Source organism: Sciurus carolinensis, chromosome 3, assembly GCF_902686445.1.
Source record: "Sciurus carolinensis chromosome 3, mSciCar1.2, whole genome shotgun sequence".
NCBI classification, from domain to species: Eukaryota; Metazoa; Chordata; class Mammalia; order Rodentia; family Sciuridae; genus Sciurus; species Sciurus carolinensis.
The window spans coordinates 32895362-32911288 of NC_062215.1; the positions used below are offsets into that span (position 1 = coordinate 32895362).

Here is a 15927-nt window from a genome sequence, read left to right on the forward strand (position 1 = left end):
GACTCGGTCCCATGCCTCACCCAGATGTTGAAGAGGAGCACTCCTAAGATGTTAGCTGGTACTCACCTTGAAGTCACTCCTGGGGGCTGAGGAGAGCTGAAAGAAACACTCTGGAGCAGGAAAAAAGGGAAAAGGGGAAGGGTCGAGGCATTAGGGCCCTGGCATTAAGAATATCGCAATCAGGTCAGCAACCTGAGCAGAGAAAGCCCACAGAACTTCAGTCAATATAAATAGTTTTTATGTGCAAAAAAACATAATAATAGATACCACCCATCTAGCAGAAAGGATTGGGAACTGCCTTCAGCCTTCATTTATTCCAGAAATAAGTCATATCCTAAACTCAGCAAGCCAAGCAGTAGAATGAGGCTGCCGTGTAAAGAGCAGGCTGAAACTCACAGGCCAGGGACTTGAGATCTCTCACTCTCCTCCTTTCTGGGAAGAAAGAAGCCTTCAGTTTTAAAGGCTGTGAAACCAGAGATCCCTGCAGCCCCTCTGCTAGTGAGACTATGTGACAAGCCATAAAAGAGGCTGTGTCAAGGACAGGTTATGGGGTCAACCCAAACCAATTTCTGACCAAAAAGCCTGCCTTGTTGTGATGCCCACTTATAGTAGCTAAAATATAAAGAAGTGGTCACACAGGGTCACAGAGTCTCCTACTTAATTTCCACATGGCAGGAAGAAGACCCAGCTGAGACTGGGCAGTGGAGCCAGCCTGGGAATTTCCCAGCTCTTCCAGTTGTTGGCAGGCCAATGTGGTCTCTGTTAAGAAAGATGAAGAGTCAAGAGAATGCCAGCCTCAGACGTCCCAGGCCAGGGCAGCAGTGAGCTAGGAGACCAAGGTTCCTGAGGGGCTCACGAGGTCCTGGGGAAGGCTTTCCCGGGCCTCCTGCATACGGCGCCGGGCTCGATGGAAGGCCTCTGTGAGGAAAAGAGACATTGCCATGTAGTCAGGTTCAGGGAGGAACAATGACCCCGCTGACTCTGGGTGGCAGCTGGGAGGGGAGAACCTACCCAACACATTGTGAATGGAACTCTGCTGGCTGAATCCTTCCAGACGGTCCAACACACTCCGCATTCTTTTCCTGAGGGAGCTTGACTCCATGAAGGCCCTGCAGGGAAGCCCACAATATGGCCACATTGCTCTCCAGCGTTCAGGAATGAGGCACCCAAGGCAGAGGTCCAAGGTCTCACCTGGACTGCTGCAGACAGTGCAAGCGGAAGGTGACACTGCCTGTGGTCTCTGTGCGGAGTCCAAAGCGGCTCAGGCGCTCCCCCTGGGGCATACAGGGGAGACACCATCAGTTTCAGCAGACTCTAGACCCTGAGAGCCTTGCTGACCTCTCTGCCATTCTTATTCCCATTCTCAGGGAGAGTGGCTGTTGGGGAAACCTCATTGTATCACTCAGATCCCCACCCCTACACACACACACCACACACACACCACACACACACCACACACACACACACACCACACACACCACACACACCACACACACACCACACACACACACACACCACACACACCACACACACCACACACACCACACACACACACACACACACACACACACCACACACCACACACACACACACACCACACACACACCACACACACACCACACACACACCACACAACCACACACACACCACACACACACCACACACACCACACACACACACACCACACACACCAGACACACACACCAGACACACACACCACACACACACACCACACACACCACACACACACACCACACACACACCACACACACCACACACACACACACACACACCACACACACACACCACACACACACTGCAAGGCTAGCGCCATGCTCCCAGTGCTTCCTCCGGGAACTCTGCAACCTTGCTGAGGAGAAGCAGGTTATACGCGTCTCCTCTGACTCCTCACCACATCTGATTACCGAGTCCTTCAGTAACAGGAGAAAGAGACCAGTTCTTCTGTCAGGGACGGGGGAAATCTCTAAGTACACTATTTCTCAGGGACCTGCTAGGATGGCAGTGTAGATATCTGTATCTCTTTCAAAATGTGGCCATGATTTCCAGTTTAAGCCATGGGAAGCAAGGGTCAAGTAATACTGACGTGATGAACAACTAAGAGAAGGACCTTAACCAAGACCCCACCTTCTACAGAACAGAAATAGGGACAGAACTTTCCAACATAAAGTCTCCCTGAGGCAAGTCACCTTGAAGGTTCCTGGTATCCGCACATAAGACAGATCCTCCAGCTCCAGAGAACCACCAATGAAGAATCTCCTCAGCTCAGCCACAGGGCCAACGTCCACAGGCCTCCACGTGGAGACTCTCAGCGTATGTGAGCCTATGCAAGGAAGAGGATGGGGTCAGGTCCATGAAGGGCATGTGGCCCCTCAATGACTCCCCAGCAATGACACAGGCTTGATACTGTTAAAACACCAGGTCAATGACAACCTGACCTTTGATGAAGGATATCATGGTGGCTAAGAGCATGTGCTTGAGAACCAATCAGACAGAAATTCAGATCTCAGCTCTACCAGTGATCACCTGTGTGGCCAGGACCTGTTTCTTAAGCCCCCCTGAGACTTTTTCTCCTCATTCAGTATAATGGAAATAATATCAACACCTACACCTTACCCAGTGGTTGGGAGAATTAGATGAGAAGCATTTAGCACCAATGTCTGGCACTCATTAACAGACCATGGTTTTTATTTGAAAACAAATGCTGAGTCATTGGCTATACAAATACCAAGAATCCACTCACTACTAGCTTCTCCCTTACCGCTGTAAATCCAACTAGAGGAGCACAGAGCACAGAACAGAGACCACGTTGCTCGGCCTCAGGAAGCTAGCTCTAATTTCACTTAGCTGGCTCTAATGGAAGGAGCAATTCCTCAAAGGAATAAGGAATCTTTCAAATTGAATACTTCTAATTCCTAATTATTCCTACTTCTCGCCAGTAGCATTCAAACCTTTCAGGAGTGTTAATCTTGTTCTTAGCACCTGGGGCATATGGGCCACCTGAAGGGCAGGGACAAGAGGTTACCTGGAGTGGCAGGCAGCACCACAGCCCCGTAGCCTTCCACCCGATACCGCTGCCAGAAGTCCAGTGAGAGGACCTTACAGTAGAGCACAGGCCACTCCGGGAGTGCATCTGGGAACAAGCGAGGGAAGCTTCCAGGTCACAGGCTCTCACCAAGAGCTGGCCTGGAGAACCAAGGCCCAGGATCAAGTGCTGAGCTACTCACCAGCAGATTCATCCTCATGGAGGAAGAGGGCTTCAAATGTGAATGGGTAGGAGAAGTAAGCCACCTTGTCCTAAAAAAGAGTGTAACAGGTTGTACAAGGTCTCGCTTGGAATATGTTTTCCCTATGGCTAATGGCAAGGTCACCTTTGCATAAGAAAAAGAAAAATTATCACCCCAGTGGGAAATAAGAGGCTAAGAGGCAAAGGGACAGTCAAATACAAGCCTCTGCCATTTTCAAAAAGACCAGAAAAGGTCAGGTAGCTCCTGCACAGCCCACACAGAAGTGAGAGACCTAGCTTGGGACTTCTCAGTGTTATTAGCCTGAAATAGCTTCAAATATCACCTCAGAAACAAATTCTTTTTCCCTTTCAGACACCCTCCTTCATCCTCCATACCATTCCCAGGGACTTGGTGGCACAGGTCTGTGTGACTCCTGAGAGCTGCTGCAATGCTGGACTGGACCAGTCTGAAAGCCAAAAACCAAGTACAGTAAGCTCACCCAGGAGGAGAGTGAGTCCTTGAGAAAAAGAGAGTTGCTTTACTCACTCACTCACTCACATAATCAATCATTCGTTACTATTTGCTGAGTTCCTGTTATGTGCTAATGTATCCCAGGACTTTCCTGCTGACCAGGTAGAAAATAACCCTATCTCTCATGAAGCAACACTCTAATGTGCATGTGGGTGGAAGCAGGCCAGACACAAGAGACTATCAGGTGGCAAGGAGAACTATGCTACAAACAACATGGAGAAGGGACTGAGTGACTTGGAGGTTTAGTTAGAGTAGGGGGAGAGAAGGCCTCAGAAGAGACAGGCTGAGACCTAAACTTAAGAGGAACCATACAAGCAAAGACATGGTCCAAAGGGTTTCAGACAAAGGAAATGGTCCTAAAAAGGCCTAAGGTGGAATGAGGTAGGCAATGTTTAAGAACAGGAAGAATAACTGGAATGTTATAAGGGAGAGATAAGCAGGAACCAGCCCTTTCTGGGTATGAGGACTGGGTTTTATACTAAGTGAATGAGGAAGCTGTTCTGGTCTTCCACTCAACTTGAGACACAACTGGTTTGCATTTTTAAAAGCTCAATGTGAGAGCTGAGGTTGTGGCTCAGTGGTAGAGCATCCCTGAGTTTAATCCTCTGTCCCCCCAAAAAAGTCTCAACATGGCTATGGTGTATGTTGCAAAGGAACTGCAAAGGAGCAAGAGAGGAAGCAAGAAGATAAGTCAGAAATGATGCACTGGCCAAGGCAAGAGATGGTAGTGATATGGTATAGGATGCTGGAGAGGACAGATAGATTTGGGAGCTTTTGAAGACAGAGGTGACTAACTGGCTTTGGTCAGCTAGCAAAGATGAGCGGTTGAGGATGTCTCCTAGGATTTTAGCATCAGCAACTACATGATGATATTAACATTTTTTTAGAATGGGGAAGACCAAGGAGGGTAGGCTTGAGGGATGAGGGGGAATTGAGAGTTCTTTTTGGCCATGTCAATCAAAAGTGAGAAAGAGAGTGGGATGGCAGATGAGGAAGAAGCCCTGACCGTAAGTGACCACCTCCAACTCAACCCTCTGCTTTTTCCATCCCCTCAGGCTCAGAAGCAGAGGCAGAGTTGAGAATCGAGTCTGTTTTTCTTAGTGAATTCCGCCAAGAGAATTCAGGGACTTCTCTGTGCTTGCCTTTTCCTTTGGATTTGTCATTTTAGTACGTGGGGCAAGACATGAAGGAAGAGTAGCAAGTTTGAGGAGGAAAGGGAAATTGGAGGAGGTACAGAAGGTGGGCAGGGTAAAAGAAAGAAACTTTTTTCTAAAGAATTACAATGTTGCCCTTCAATTGATGAATGGATAAAGAAACTGTGGTATATATATACAATGGAATATTACTCAGCCATAAAAAATAATAAAATTATGGTATTTGCAGGCAAATGGATGAAATTGGAGAATATGCTAAGTGAGATAAGCCAATCTCAAAAAACCAAAGGACAAATGATCTTGCTGATAAGCGGATGATGACACATAATGGGGGGTGGGAGGGGGGCAAGAATGGAGGAAGGAGGAACTGTATAGAGGGAAAACAGGGGTGGGAGGGGTGGGCGGGAAGGAAAAAAAATTAACAGAATGAATCAAAAACTATTAGCCTAGGTAAATGTATGATTACACAAATGGTATGCCTCTACTTCATGTACAAACAGAGAAACAAGATGTATCCCATTTATTTACAATACAAATAAATTTTTTAAAAAATTGCAGACTGCCAGGTGTGGTGAAGCACACTGGGAATCCCAGCAGCTTGGGAGGCTGAGGCAGGAGGACCACAAGTTCAAAGCCAGCCTCAGCAACTTAGTGAGACCCTGTCTCTAAATAAAATATAAAAAGGGGCTGGGGATGTGGCTCAGTGGTAAAGCACCTCTGGGTTCAATTCCCAATACCAAAAATAAAAGGAGTTTGCAGACCACAAAAAAAAAAAAAAAAAAAAGAATTACAATGTATGACGTATGGGTTTGGGGATGACCAGAACCCTTACATTGAGTCAGTGGATATTCTTGAAGACCTTGTCATAGAGTTCTTCACTGAAATAACTCACAAGGCAATGTCAATTGGAAGACAAAATCAAGTAAAAGTTGAAGATGTCGTCTTCTTGATTCAAAAGGACCCAAGGAAGTTTGCTAGGATTAAAGACTAGCTTACTATGAATGAAGAATTAAAACAAGCTAGAAAAGCATTTGATGAAGCAAAGTATGATCTTGATACTTTTTGTACTTTATGAAATTTCATTATCTTCTATGGAAATCATATATAATAACCGTGTATTTTCTACAGTAAATTCCTAAGATCTAGGCATGTAAATGAAAGATGGAGAAACAAAGTTTTCAACCTTTATTTTCATGTCTTTGATTTCAGATTGATACATGAGCCTTTAATTGCCTGCCTTTACGTGATCATACTTGAATTACTTACTGGGTTTTAATGACCACACGGAAGTTAAAGTACCTTGAAAATTATACAGTTCCTTCTGACTTTTGACTAAAGGATGAAATAGTATTTATGTATTAGGTGTACTTGTGCCATTATAAACTATACTATAGCTGTTTAATATGTGAAATCTTAATGTCATGTTGACTGTGACAGCTAAGGCATATGCCTTACATATTCTGAAGTCTTTAGATAACTGCTCTGAGAGGTTAACAAAGATAGTGAACTGGTTTGTGTTTCTTTTAAGGAGATGATATTTGAAACTACGAGTTTTTCTAAGAATGTTTATATGTCTTAAAAGATAATTTGTTTTAATATTCTTTTCTAAAGAGTGATTTTTTTATTTTTATTTTTTTAGAAACTTAGAGTTTCATGTTGATGCTTCCATGTTGAAAGGCCTTTTTGATTTAAAACTTTTTGGGACTTACATTACTTTTTAAGTTTTAAAACTCATTTTCCTAATCATCTCCTTTCAGTAGCAGGAATGGCAATGTTTAATGAGTTAATGGCAGGATAAGCATTTGTGGTAGTGTTTTACTAACATATTTGTAAATACTGGTGGAAATGTGTAGTTGACTAAAACCATATGTAGCTACAGAAAACATTTTTGTAGTTCAGAATATACAGGTTTTGTGCTTATTGCATTAAATTATTGATCTTAGCTTAAAGTAAGAATTAAAATTGCATTTAAAAAGATCACTGAATGTTGCTATTTGTGAAACTGAACTTTTTGATTCCACTTATAAACTGTATATACAAATCAGTACCTAGGAAAATTTTACTTTCTTAACCTATTGATACAAGAATAAAGTATGAAAAATTAAACAGAAAAAAAGTGAGGAAGAGACACTGGCTATGAGTCTGGAGTTAGGGGAGAGGTTAACATTAGCGACAGGAATTTGGGAGTCTGAGACACAGAGATGGAATGTAACCATGGGATGGAGATAATCACCTACATTAGATATAGTCAGAAGCAGAAGCCTAGGCTCAGCCTTGAACATTCTCATAGTTTAAGGTCAACAGAAGAGGTGGAATCAGTCAAATAAGGGACCCAAATAAGAAGGAAAAAAAAAAAAATGGAAAGCCAGAAGCAAGAGAAGTATTTCACAAAGAAAAGAGAGTTGTGGCTGGTGCATGCCTGTGATCCCAGCAACTTAGGAGGCAGAGGAAGGAGGATATCAAGTTTGAGGTCAGCCTCGGCAACTTAGTGAGATACTCAACAACTTAGTAAGACTGTTTCAAAATAAAAAGGCCTGGGGATGTAGCTCAGTTGTAAAGCACCCCGAGTTCAAACCTTACTACCAAAGAAAAGAGAGTTGTGTCAAATGCTTCAGAGAGGTTAAATAAGGTGAAAACAGAAGTCACCACTGGATTTGGCAATGTAGAAGTAATCTATGACCTTGAAAAGAATGAGGAGAGGGGAGGAAGCCTGACTGAATGCCTCTAGAACTGTCAGACTGGGGATAGGAGAAACAAGAATATCACTTACTAGAAGTTGGCAATTCCACAAAGAAGTGCACGTAGAGGTTGTCATACTCATAGCCTTGAGCCGAAACTAAGAGAGAAGAGAGGAAATTGTTTCAGCTTACTCGGCTACCATGCTCAGCACTCCACACAGTCCTCAGGGCCTGGAAGTTCTGGAAGGAAGCCTTTGGAGGGCCAGGAACCCTCTGTATTTCCAGGAAAGACTCATCACTGAGTTTCCCAAGTACTGCAGACATTACAAGGTGTAGCACAGCCCAGGTGGCATAGATTACAGCTCCAATGGACTCTTGCCCAAGCATCAAGAGATCTCTGTCGCACAAGATACTTACCCACCTCTCCATTTACAAAGAGCCGCAGGGCACCTGGGGCAGTCTACGGTGGAGAAAAGAGGGAAAAGATCAGGAGACGTGAACGGAATCAGCACTTCTCCAGCCTTGCCCTCAAATCTGCAGAAGACCTGACACTGGATGTCAGACCCTGGGCTGCACTACGGCACTTTCTCTCTGATATTCCCCCACAGTAGTTTCCTTCATTTCTAAAACTCATAAGAAGAAGGCATGTAATTTAAATGGCAGAGAGGGCAATGTAGCATGGGTCGTTACCAAGGTGAGCAATAGCAGCCATGGGAAGTGGAAACCCTTTAGAGGATTGAGGTCAAGAAATTGAGTTTTCTTTTTCAATTAGTTGTGAATCTGTCTTGTCAAACTTTTCTTTAACAGTACTCAAGGGTGCTCGACCACTGCGCTACAGCCCCAGTCCTACTCGCCCCTTTTTCGAAGCAGGGTCTTGCTAAGTTGCCCAGCTGGCCTCAACCCTGCCATGCTCCTGCCTCAGTCTCCAAGTCACTGGGATTACAGGCATGCGCCACTACACTCAGCCCTGTCTTATCTAACTTATTAACCAGAATATCTGTTGCTTACATAATATGAAAATAATAAAAGTTAATTTTTATGGGGGTGGGGAGAGACCAGTGGGTAGATCCTTGTTTCCAGATCTAGAAATGGAACTCCTGGATGAGGAAGGCATAAAACAGGAGCCCAGAACAACCAATCTGAACTCTTTTGCTTTTGTTTTTTAAGAGCCAAAATATTTGACACCCCTTTCCTCTTTATGAGGAAGTTAGGAAAAACATTACATGAAGAGTGAGGAAGACATTTTTCAACTTAATATTTATTTTTAAGTAATACATGAATGTGTTACCACTGATAAAAATCCAAAATCACCTAAATTTGTAGAATTAAAAAGTAACAGTGGGGTGCTGTGGTGCACACCTGTAATCCCAGCGGCTTGGGAGGCTGAGGCAGGAGGATTGTGAGTTCAAAGCCAGCCTCAGCAAAAGTGAGGCACTAAGCAACTCAGTGAGAACCTGTCTCTAAAATAAAATACAAAAAAGAGTTGGGGATGTAGCTTAATGGTTGAGTGCCTGAGTCTAATCCCTGGTACACACACTTACACACACACACACACACACACACACAAAGTAACAACCCCTGACATCTTCTTCTCACCACCCAATTCCCATCTGCCTCCTCTCAATCTCATCCCATCTCAGAGAAAGTCACCCTTAGCACATGTGTACCCTTTGAGACCTTATTAAAAAGGCATTATTAACACTTCTGTACCAATATGTTTACAAACACACAGTAAGGACTACACCCTCTATGCTGCTATTTAGCCTTCTTTTACAATACAGAGCATGTTTTGGAGAGCTTCAAGAGAGGCACTATTGTTTATCCACAGTCAGAGAGTTCTCACAAATGCAGGAAGCCACACTACCCACCATCTCAAAGTCTGTGCCCACGAGGCTGCTGAGATATTCCTTGTGTCGGCCATAAAGCTGAGGAAACAAACCAAACCACACCTCAAGATGCAGCCAAGCCAAACCAGGGTTCCCTTCTGAATGGAAGGGAAAAAAGAAACAATAATGTGCACAGCCAGCAAGAGCCACAGGGCCAAGCATCCCAGCCACTGACACTTTAAAGTGAAGCACAGAGGCTCTGGGGTCAGCTGGTCTGAGGCTGAATCCTGGCTCTCACGCCTGCAAGCTCTAAGTCTACTGAGCTCCTCAACCTCAGCTTCCCTGTTTCTAAAATGTACTAATAAAAGTGAGGGGAGGGAAGGGGGCAAGCGGGTGGGAAAGATGGTGGAATGAGATTGACACCATTACCCTAGGTACTTGTATGATCGCACAAATGGTGTGACTCTACATCATGTACAACCAGAGAGATGAATAGTTGTGCTCCATTCATGTACAATGAATTGAAATGTATTCTGCTGTCATGTATAACTAATTAGAACAAATAAAAGTAAATTTTTTGAAAAGTGTTCACCTCAAAGGATTGTGGTAAGGCCTAACTGAAATGCATGTGAAGCGCCTGGCACAGAGCATGATAAATGCTCAGATAAATGGCCACTATTATTCTTACTACGTTATGATAAGAGCAAAAGCTCTGTCTGATAAGTCAGCTGTGCTTCCCAGGTCAGAAGAGGGCTGTAAAGGAAAGGCTCTTCCCAAACAACTGCTGACATCCTCCTCAGATGCAGTCTCAGTCCCAGACACAGGCGCTTGGAATGAACTAGCTCTTACGTCCTTGAACACACGCCGTTCCCGCTCTTCCTCCTCTGGCTGCGCAAGGGAGGACACGTTGTGGATCGTATACTTCCATAGCTCCTGCTTCTCCCCATCTGTCTCGATTCTGTAAGGTCAAAGCCACAAAAGGACCACCTCTGATGACGGAGATGGGGCGCCCTCCAGATCCAGCCCAGGGATGAGCTAACATGGGTCACACACCTCACTTGGAGTTCATGATGATGAAAGTGGCCTTAGTGATGACCAGAGGGGCATACCAAGTGGCAGAGCAGAAAGGACATCACACCAGACTAGAGTGTACAGGTTCCAGGCCTATGTCCATCTCAAAGTCACTGTGAAATCCTAAAGCACAACATTGTTGGCACCCAGTTCTCTCATCTAAAAAACGGACACGTTGGCCCAGGTAATTTATAACTTATCATTCTGTTACATCGGCTAGAGAAGAGCAAAGTCAGCCCAAACTGATTGAGTTTACTTCTCCATGGTCTGGTCATTCAGTTTATATTCAGCAGTGGGAGAATCATTTTCAGGTAACTACACTAATGAAAAGATCCCTTTCAAACTAGTTGCACATTTTCTGACAGTTTCCTAATGGCTTATTACCCACAATAAAATATGAACCATTGTTTGAGAATTTGAAAGTTGGAACATATGTAGGTCTTTCTGGGAATCTCCTCAACTAGAGACAAGAAGGGAAGCCAGGGAAGGGATGCCAGACTTCACAACCCCTTTCTCCCTCCCCTCACCTGTAGGGTCCTCTGAGGCCAGTGAAGTCAGGTTTTACTGTGATCACACCATTGCTGTCCACTTTCAGGGTACAGAGGACATGTTCATAGGTCTTATAGCCAAGCCTAGAAACCAGGAAATCAACATCAAGGTTTAGGATCACCAGGGCCACCTCCAGGGAAAGAGGAAGAAGAAATCAGGGGAGAGGACAGAGGATATAATGAGAAGTAGCATAGTAAAGACTTTCTTCTGAGTACACAAACATGAAAAAAGATCCTCCCTCCCATGCACCCCAGACGACTGTTACAGGAAGTGATGGTCAGTGATAGGAGAAGAGGGCAAGGACCTGAGCTGGCAGTGAATAGCTTCACTTACTTTCCATAGGGTCCCAGATCTGCCATGATGTACATTGTCTGAAGAGGGGTGTTAATGACATGGTTGTTCCTGACAAACTCTTCTGAGGGTTCCCAGGTGACGATGCGTGACTTGAGGATGCCACCTTCCCTGGGAGGGACCACAGGAAGGGTCATTTCCCTGGCACCCCCTGAAAAGCCTGAAGGGGAACATAGGGGAGCACACCCCAGTGGAGGTCCATAGTAGAATGGGAAGCTCAAGTGGAAATATTGAGAACACTGGCCTAGGAGGACCACAAAGAGCCCCATAACTTGAACTCAGTTCAGCGCCCACCCTGAACTCACATCCCTCGCTTGTCCTGACGTCGCCGCCTGACATTTGCCATTCGCTCAACCAAAAATGATGGCACCTCGCTGGCCGCGGTGGTCATTTTCTGACAGTGCTGGGAAAAAGAGAGCAGCCCTGTGAAAGCCATTTGGTCAGGGCCGCAAGGGGCCAAGCACCTGAAGGGAAGTCTTCCTTCTGAAACCTCCTCCAGGACCTGAACCTAACAGGCACAGCCACACTGACAAGGGGGAGCAGAGGTAGAGACAACCCAAAGAAGACATGTCATGATTTGCCCTCAAATTCTAGAAATGAGTTTATTTCTGCTAATATTAAAATTGGTCTGGGCTATAGCTCAGTGGCACAGAGTGCTTACCTCACATGTGTGAGACACTGTGTTTGATCCTCAGCATCACATAAAAATAAACAAATAAAGGCATGCTGTCCATCATCAACCACAAAAAAAAATTTTTAAATTGGTCTGCATTCTCTGAGTAGATACCAATAAAGGTGGATGAGTTTGCATGGTATATATTGAAGTTAACTAGGTGACTGGAAAAATGTCAAATGGAATACGAGTAATTTGTGGAAAATCCTCTCATTGGTAACTAATTCCCAATCATATTTTTATTTGATTTTCCAAAACAGACAACCCAAATTTACATGCTCCCAACCCATGGGCCTCCTGAAAAAAAGCATGCCAATATTTCAAAAACATTCATTTAACGCAGGCTCCTTACAGAGATCTAAAGGGTCACAAACACACACCAAAAAAAAAAAAAAAAAAAAAATCAGAAAATATAGGCTCAAGACAGAACAGAACATATACAATGAAGAAAATGTAAAATAGGTATACAGAGTATGCTAGAACAGGCAAACTGATGACAAGTCATTCCCTATGGCGTACTGAATTCCCTCAGAGTATCCATATTGCATACCCTCAGAATCTGAGCTGATTTCATCTAGACAGTTCTAGACCACACCCACTTGTTTTGTCAGATTGCACACTGCCAGACTCCCCAGGCCCTGCAGCAGGTAGAGAGGGGAACAGCAGCCACATCACTTGTAGTCTGTGCCCACTCCAGTTCAGCCTGACTGCCAGCAGCTCACAGAAGCTGCTAGACAAGTTACTGGACTTTCCCCTACCAGACTTCTATTTAATACACAGAACTGGTAAGGCCACAAAACTAGGGAAGGCAAAGAAGAAGGAAGTTATGACACTTGGAAAAAAAAAATACCTCCTCCAAGTTGGTGTATCTGTCAGAGTCAGTGTAGGTAAAAATTCGTTGATTCTTCCTGCCACCAGAATTCTCCAGCTTCAGGATCTCTTGGCGGTATTGATAATCCAAAGGACTCTGACAGGCTGCTTCATTTTGGTACAGGTCCACTTCAAACTGAGGTCACCATAAGGAAACAGATCTGCTGAGAATACTTCAAATTTTTGTTCCTTTAATTATTTAATCAAATCACTACTACGGAGATGATACTGTTTGACGCACTATAACCAACTCTTGTTCATTTAAATAATGGAGGGTAGGGGATACAAGAATGTTAGACCTAGAAGGAGCTGTAGTGATTGTCTAATCCAACTCTGCTGTTAAATACAGCATACAACCCAGAGGTAATAAGTGCCTATCAAGGATCATAAACTGAGTAGTGGCAGTCAGTATATTATGTTGCCCCCATAAACACAACAGGGGAAAGTACAAACCATTACAGTTTTTCTAGAAACAAGATGGCAACATGTATCACCAGCCAGGTAGATGTAGAATGAGCAGATGAGTGACACTGGCTCACCTGGCTGAAGAGCTTCTCCTGCCACCCAATCACGACTTCTTCTTCTTCATCTTCATCGGGACGGTGTCCACCTCCAAAGACAACAGAGTCAAATGTGTGAGCCAAAACAGCACTGCTTGCTCTGTAGTTTTTTATAACCAAAGTACCTTCTCTTGTATTTGCTACAAAACCAATTGGAGTTCAGTGATTTGTTAAGCACTCAATCTAGACAAAGACTAAAAAGACTGTGGATAGACTCCAATTAGTATGAGTAGAAACCAAGATTAGAATCTGAAGCCTTAATCACTCTAATCTGAATAAAAGGTAGTCTTGCCTTGTAGGAAATACTTTATCTAATTTAGTGTCAGGAACTGAAATTTAGATATATGCTGAAAAGCCAGTCCTCCCTTAATCCTAACTGTCTGCATTTGCTAGATAAGAACCTTAGCACTTCTCCTGAAGCCATTTCTAGAATCACACTGTAATTTAAGAGATAAGCATCAGGAGAGGACAGGGAAGGCAAGCAAATGATTTTTTTTTTTAAGAGAACCAAATCTAATACACTCCTGGATGAGTTTGCCTTTTTCAGAGACACATGCTTCACAACACACCAGTTTATACTCTTGCCCAGGAACATTTCTAAATAGAAACAACAAAGACTAGTGATCTAATGTAAGCATCCTGCCCTCTCTCACTCCTTTGGCTTCCTGGATGAGGAAAATTAAAAGAACACTTCAAACTGAAGTCACAAAGAAACATATCTACTGAGAATACTTCACATTTTTGTTCCTATATGTTAATAAAATTACTTCTATAGTGTTGACAATATTTGACATGTTTTCATAACCAACTCTCATTTATTTAAATAATGAAGGACAGGGAATCTAAAAATGCTAAAGCTAAAAGGAGTTGGTCATTCAAATGCATTTTCAAGTAGTCTTCAATTTTAAAATTGCTTTTTAAAGTGCTTATGTGTATATTTAGAGTTTGAAGCACAGTTTCTTTTAGACAAAAAAGAAAAAAAAGTCACAAGGGTATTCAGGTGCCAGGGAAATTTACAGTATACCCAAAGTATGGTATTTATGATTTCACTACATTTGACCACAATTTAAATCAGTATCTTGATAGGAGGAATGATATCTTATTCAATTTTCATACACAATACAATGTAGTTGGAGTTCAAATCCTGGATCCAACATTTGCCAGCTATGTGACACTGGGCAAGGAATTCAACCTCTTTATGCCTTCCATTCCTCCTATGTAAGAAGGTACCAGGTTTCTCTTGAGACCACAGATCTGAATTTGTTTTAAGAGGTATCTCTACTGCCCCAGACACTTTCACAGACCCCGCAAAGGAGGCATCACCACAATAACACCCACTGGCAGTTGGATGAGGCTGAAAAGTGCCTAAGTCTATGAGATCCTTCCCAGATTGGGTAGCAGGCTGGTAATGAAGGAAGTTGCTTGATGTGATTCTTTGCAGATGAACTCTGTCAAGGAAAAAAAACAAAACAAAACCCAAAATATGCATTACAAGACATGCAACCAGAAGATGAACACATCAAGGATTAGGAAACAGAGTTGCAAAGGCGTGCTGGTCGCAGACAACTCAAAGGGTGGGGCGCGGGGCACTATGGGGAAGTTAGAGTGAGAGGTATGTTTGGGGACACGAACCCTGAGGAATTTGGGGACGGCAAGGACTTGAAAGGACTTGGGTGGGTCTAGAAGCTGTTCTCGGAGGCTGTGAGTGGAGAAGGGTCGGGGTAGTGCGAGATTTGCAGAAATCGGAAAGCAACTAGTTAGGACTGTAGGCAGAAGTGGGCCTCAGAACACCGAAAAGTTTAGGCTCGAATTCTCTGAAGGCATAGAAGCATGGAACCCCGGGGCCAGGGCAGTGTAACTACCGGAGGCGCAAGTTGCGCACAGGGTCCCGGGAGCGATACACAGCCTCCCCGGTGTCGGTACTCCAGACGGTCTCCGCCATGACAGCCGCAACACGCCGCAACTGTGCCGGAAAGCGCGCGGTGTCCAATTCTCCTAGCAACCGAGACGCTGGGTCGGGGAGGTGGAGGAGCTGCGCGCGCAACCCGCGTCGCTGCACTGCCCCTGGCGGCTGCAGCCCAGGCAGAGCGTTCCGCCACGTTCTAGAGCGCTTATGCCCCGGGTTCTGCGACCCAAGACGGGGCCCTATGCGCTGTTCAAATGAGGACATAGGCACAACCACTAACTCACTTCATATAAATGAGGAAATGGTGATGGGGACCAGACTCAAGAGGTCCTCACCCTCCTCTTTTCCCACACTTACACCACACTGCCTTCCTCTGAATGCATAAAAAACCAGGCCTGTAAATCGGTGGACGTGACTGAAAGAATGCACCCATTCTTAAGTTTAGGTCACTTACGCAGACACGAAAATATATTTGGAAGAAAAAAAATGTGTCTGGTTTATTAATCGTTGTGT

General features: G+C 44.3%; 1 protein-coding gene and 1 pseudogene across 1 annotated transcript; one reads left to right on the forward strand and one right to left on the reverse strand.

Annotated features, from left to right (window-relative positions):
- Positions 1 to 226: 226 nt before the first annotated feature.
- Mks1 (MKS transition zone complex subunit 1) lies at positions 227 to 15482 on the reverse strand. Its single transcript, XM_047545308.1, has 18 exons — positions 15371 to 15482; positions 14847 to 14956; positions 13488 to 13558; positions 12929 to 13084; positions 11711 to 11808; positions 11388 to 11516; positions 11033 to 11137; positions 10284 to 10392; positions 9477 to 9533; positions 8026 to 8068; positions 7701 to 7766; positions 3641 to 3711; positions 3246 to 3315; positions 3044 to 3151; positions 2208 to 2341; positions 1192 to 1274; positions 1012 to 1109; positions 227 to 918 (listed from the first exon to the last, which is right to left on the reverse strand). Exons 1-18 carry the CDS (start codon positions 15448 to 15450, stop codon positions 827 to 829), a joined length of 1680 nt encoding a protein of 559 aa, XP_047401264.1. The 5' UTR covers positions 15451 to 15482; the 3' UTR covers positions 227 to 826.
- LOC124981081 (transcription initiation factor TFIID subunit 13-like) lies at positions 4757 to 6005 on the forward strand (annotated as a pseudogene).
- Positions 15483 to 15927: the final 445 nt, after the last annotated feature.

Coding starts and splice junctions, on each gene's coding strand:
- Mks1 (XM_047545308.1), bottom strand. CDS start 15,450: ATGGCGGAGACCGTCTGGAGTACCGACACCGGGGAGGCTGTGTATCGC. Junction 11,809..12,928: donor GATACACCAACTTGGAGGAG/GTATTTTTTTTT, acceptor TCTTTTTCCCAG/CACTGTCAGAAAATGACCAC. Junction 3,316..3,640: donor CCACCAAGTCCCTGGGAATG/GTATGGAGGATG, acceptor ACTCTTTTTTAG/GACAAGGTGGCTTACTTCTC.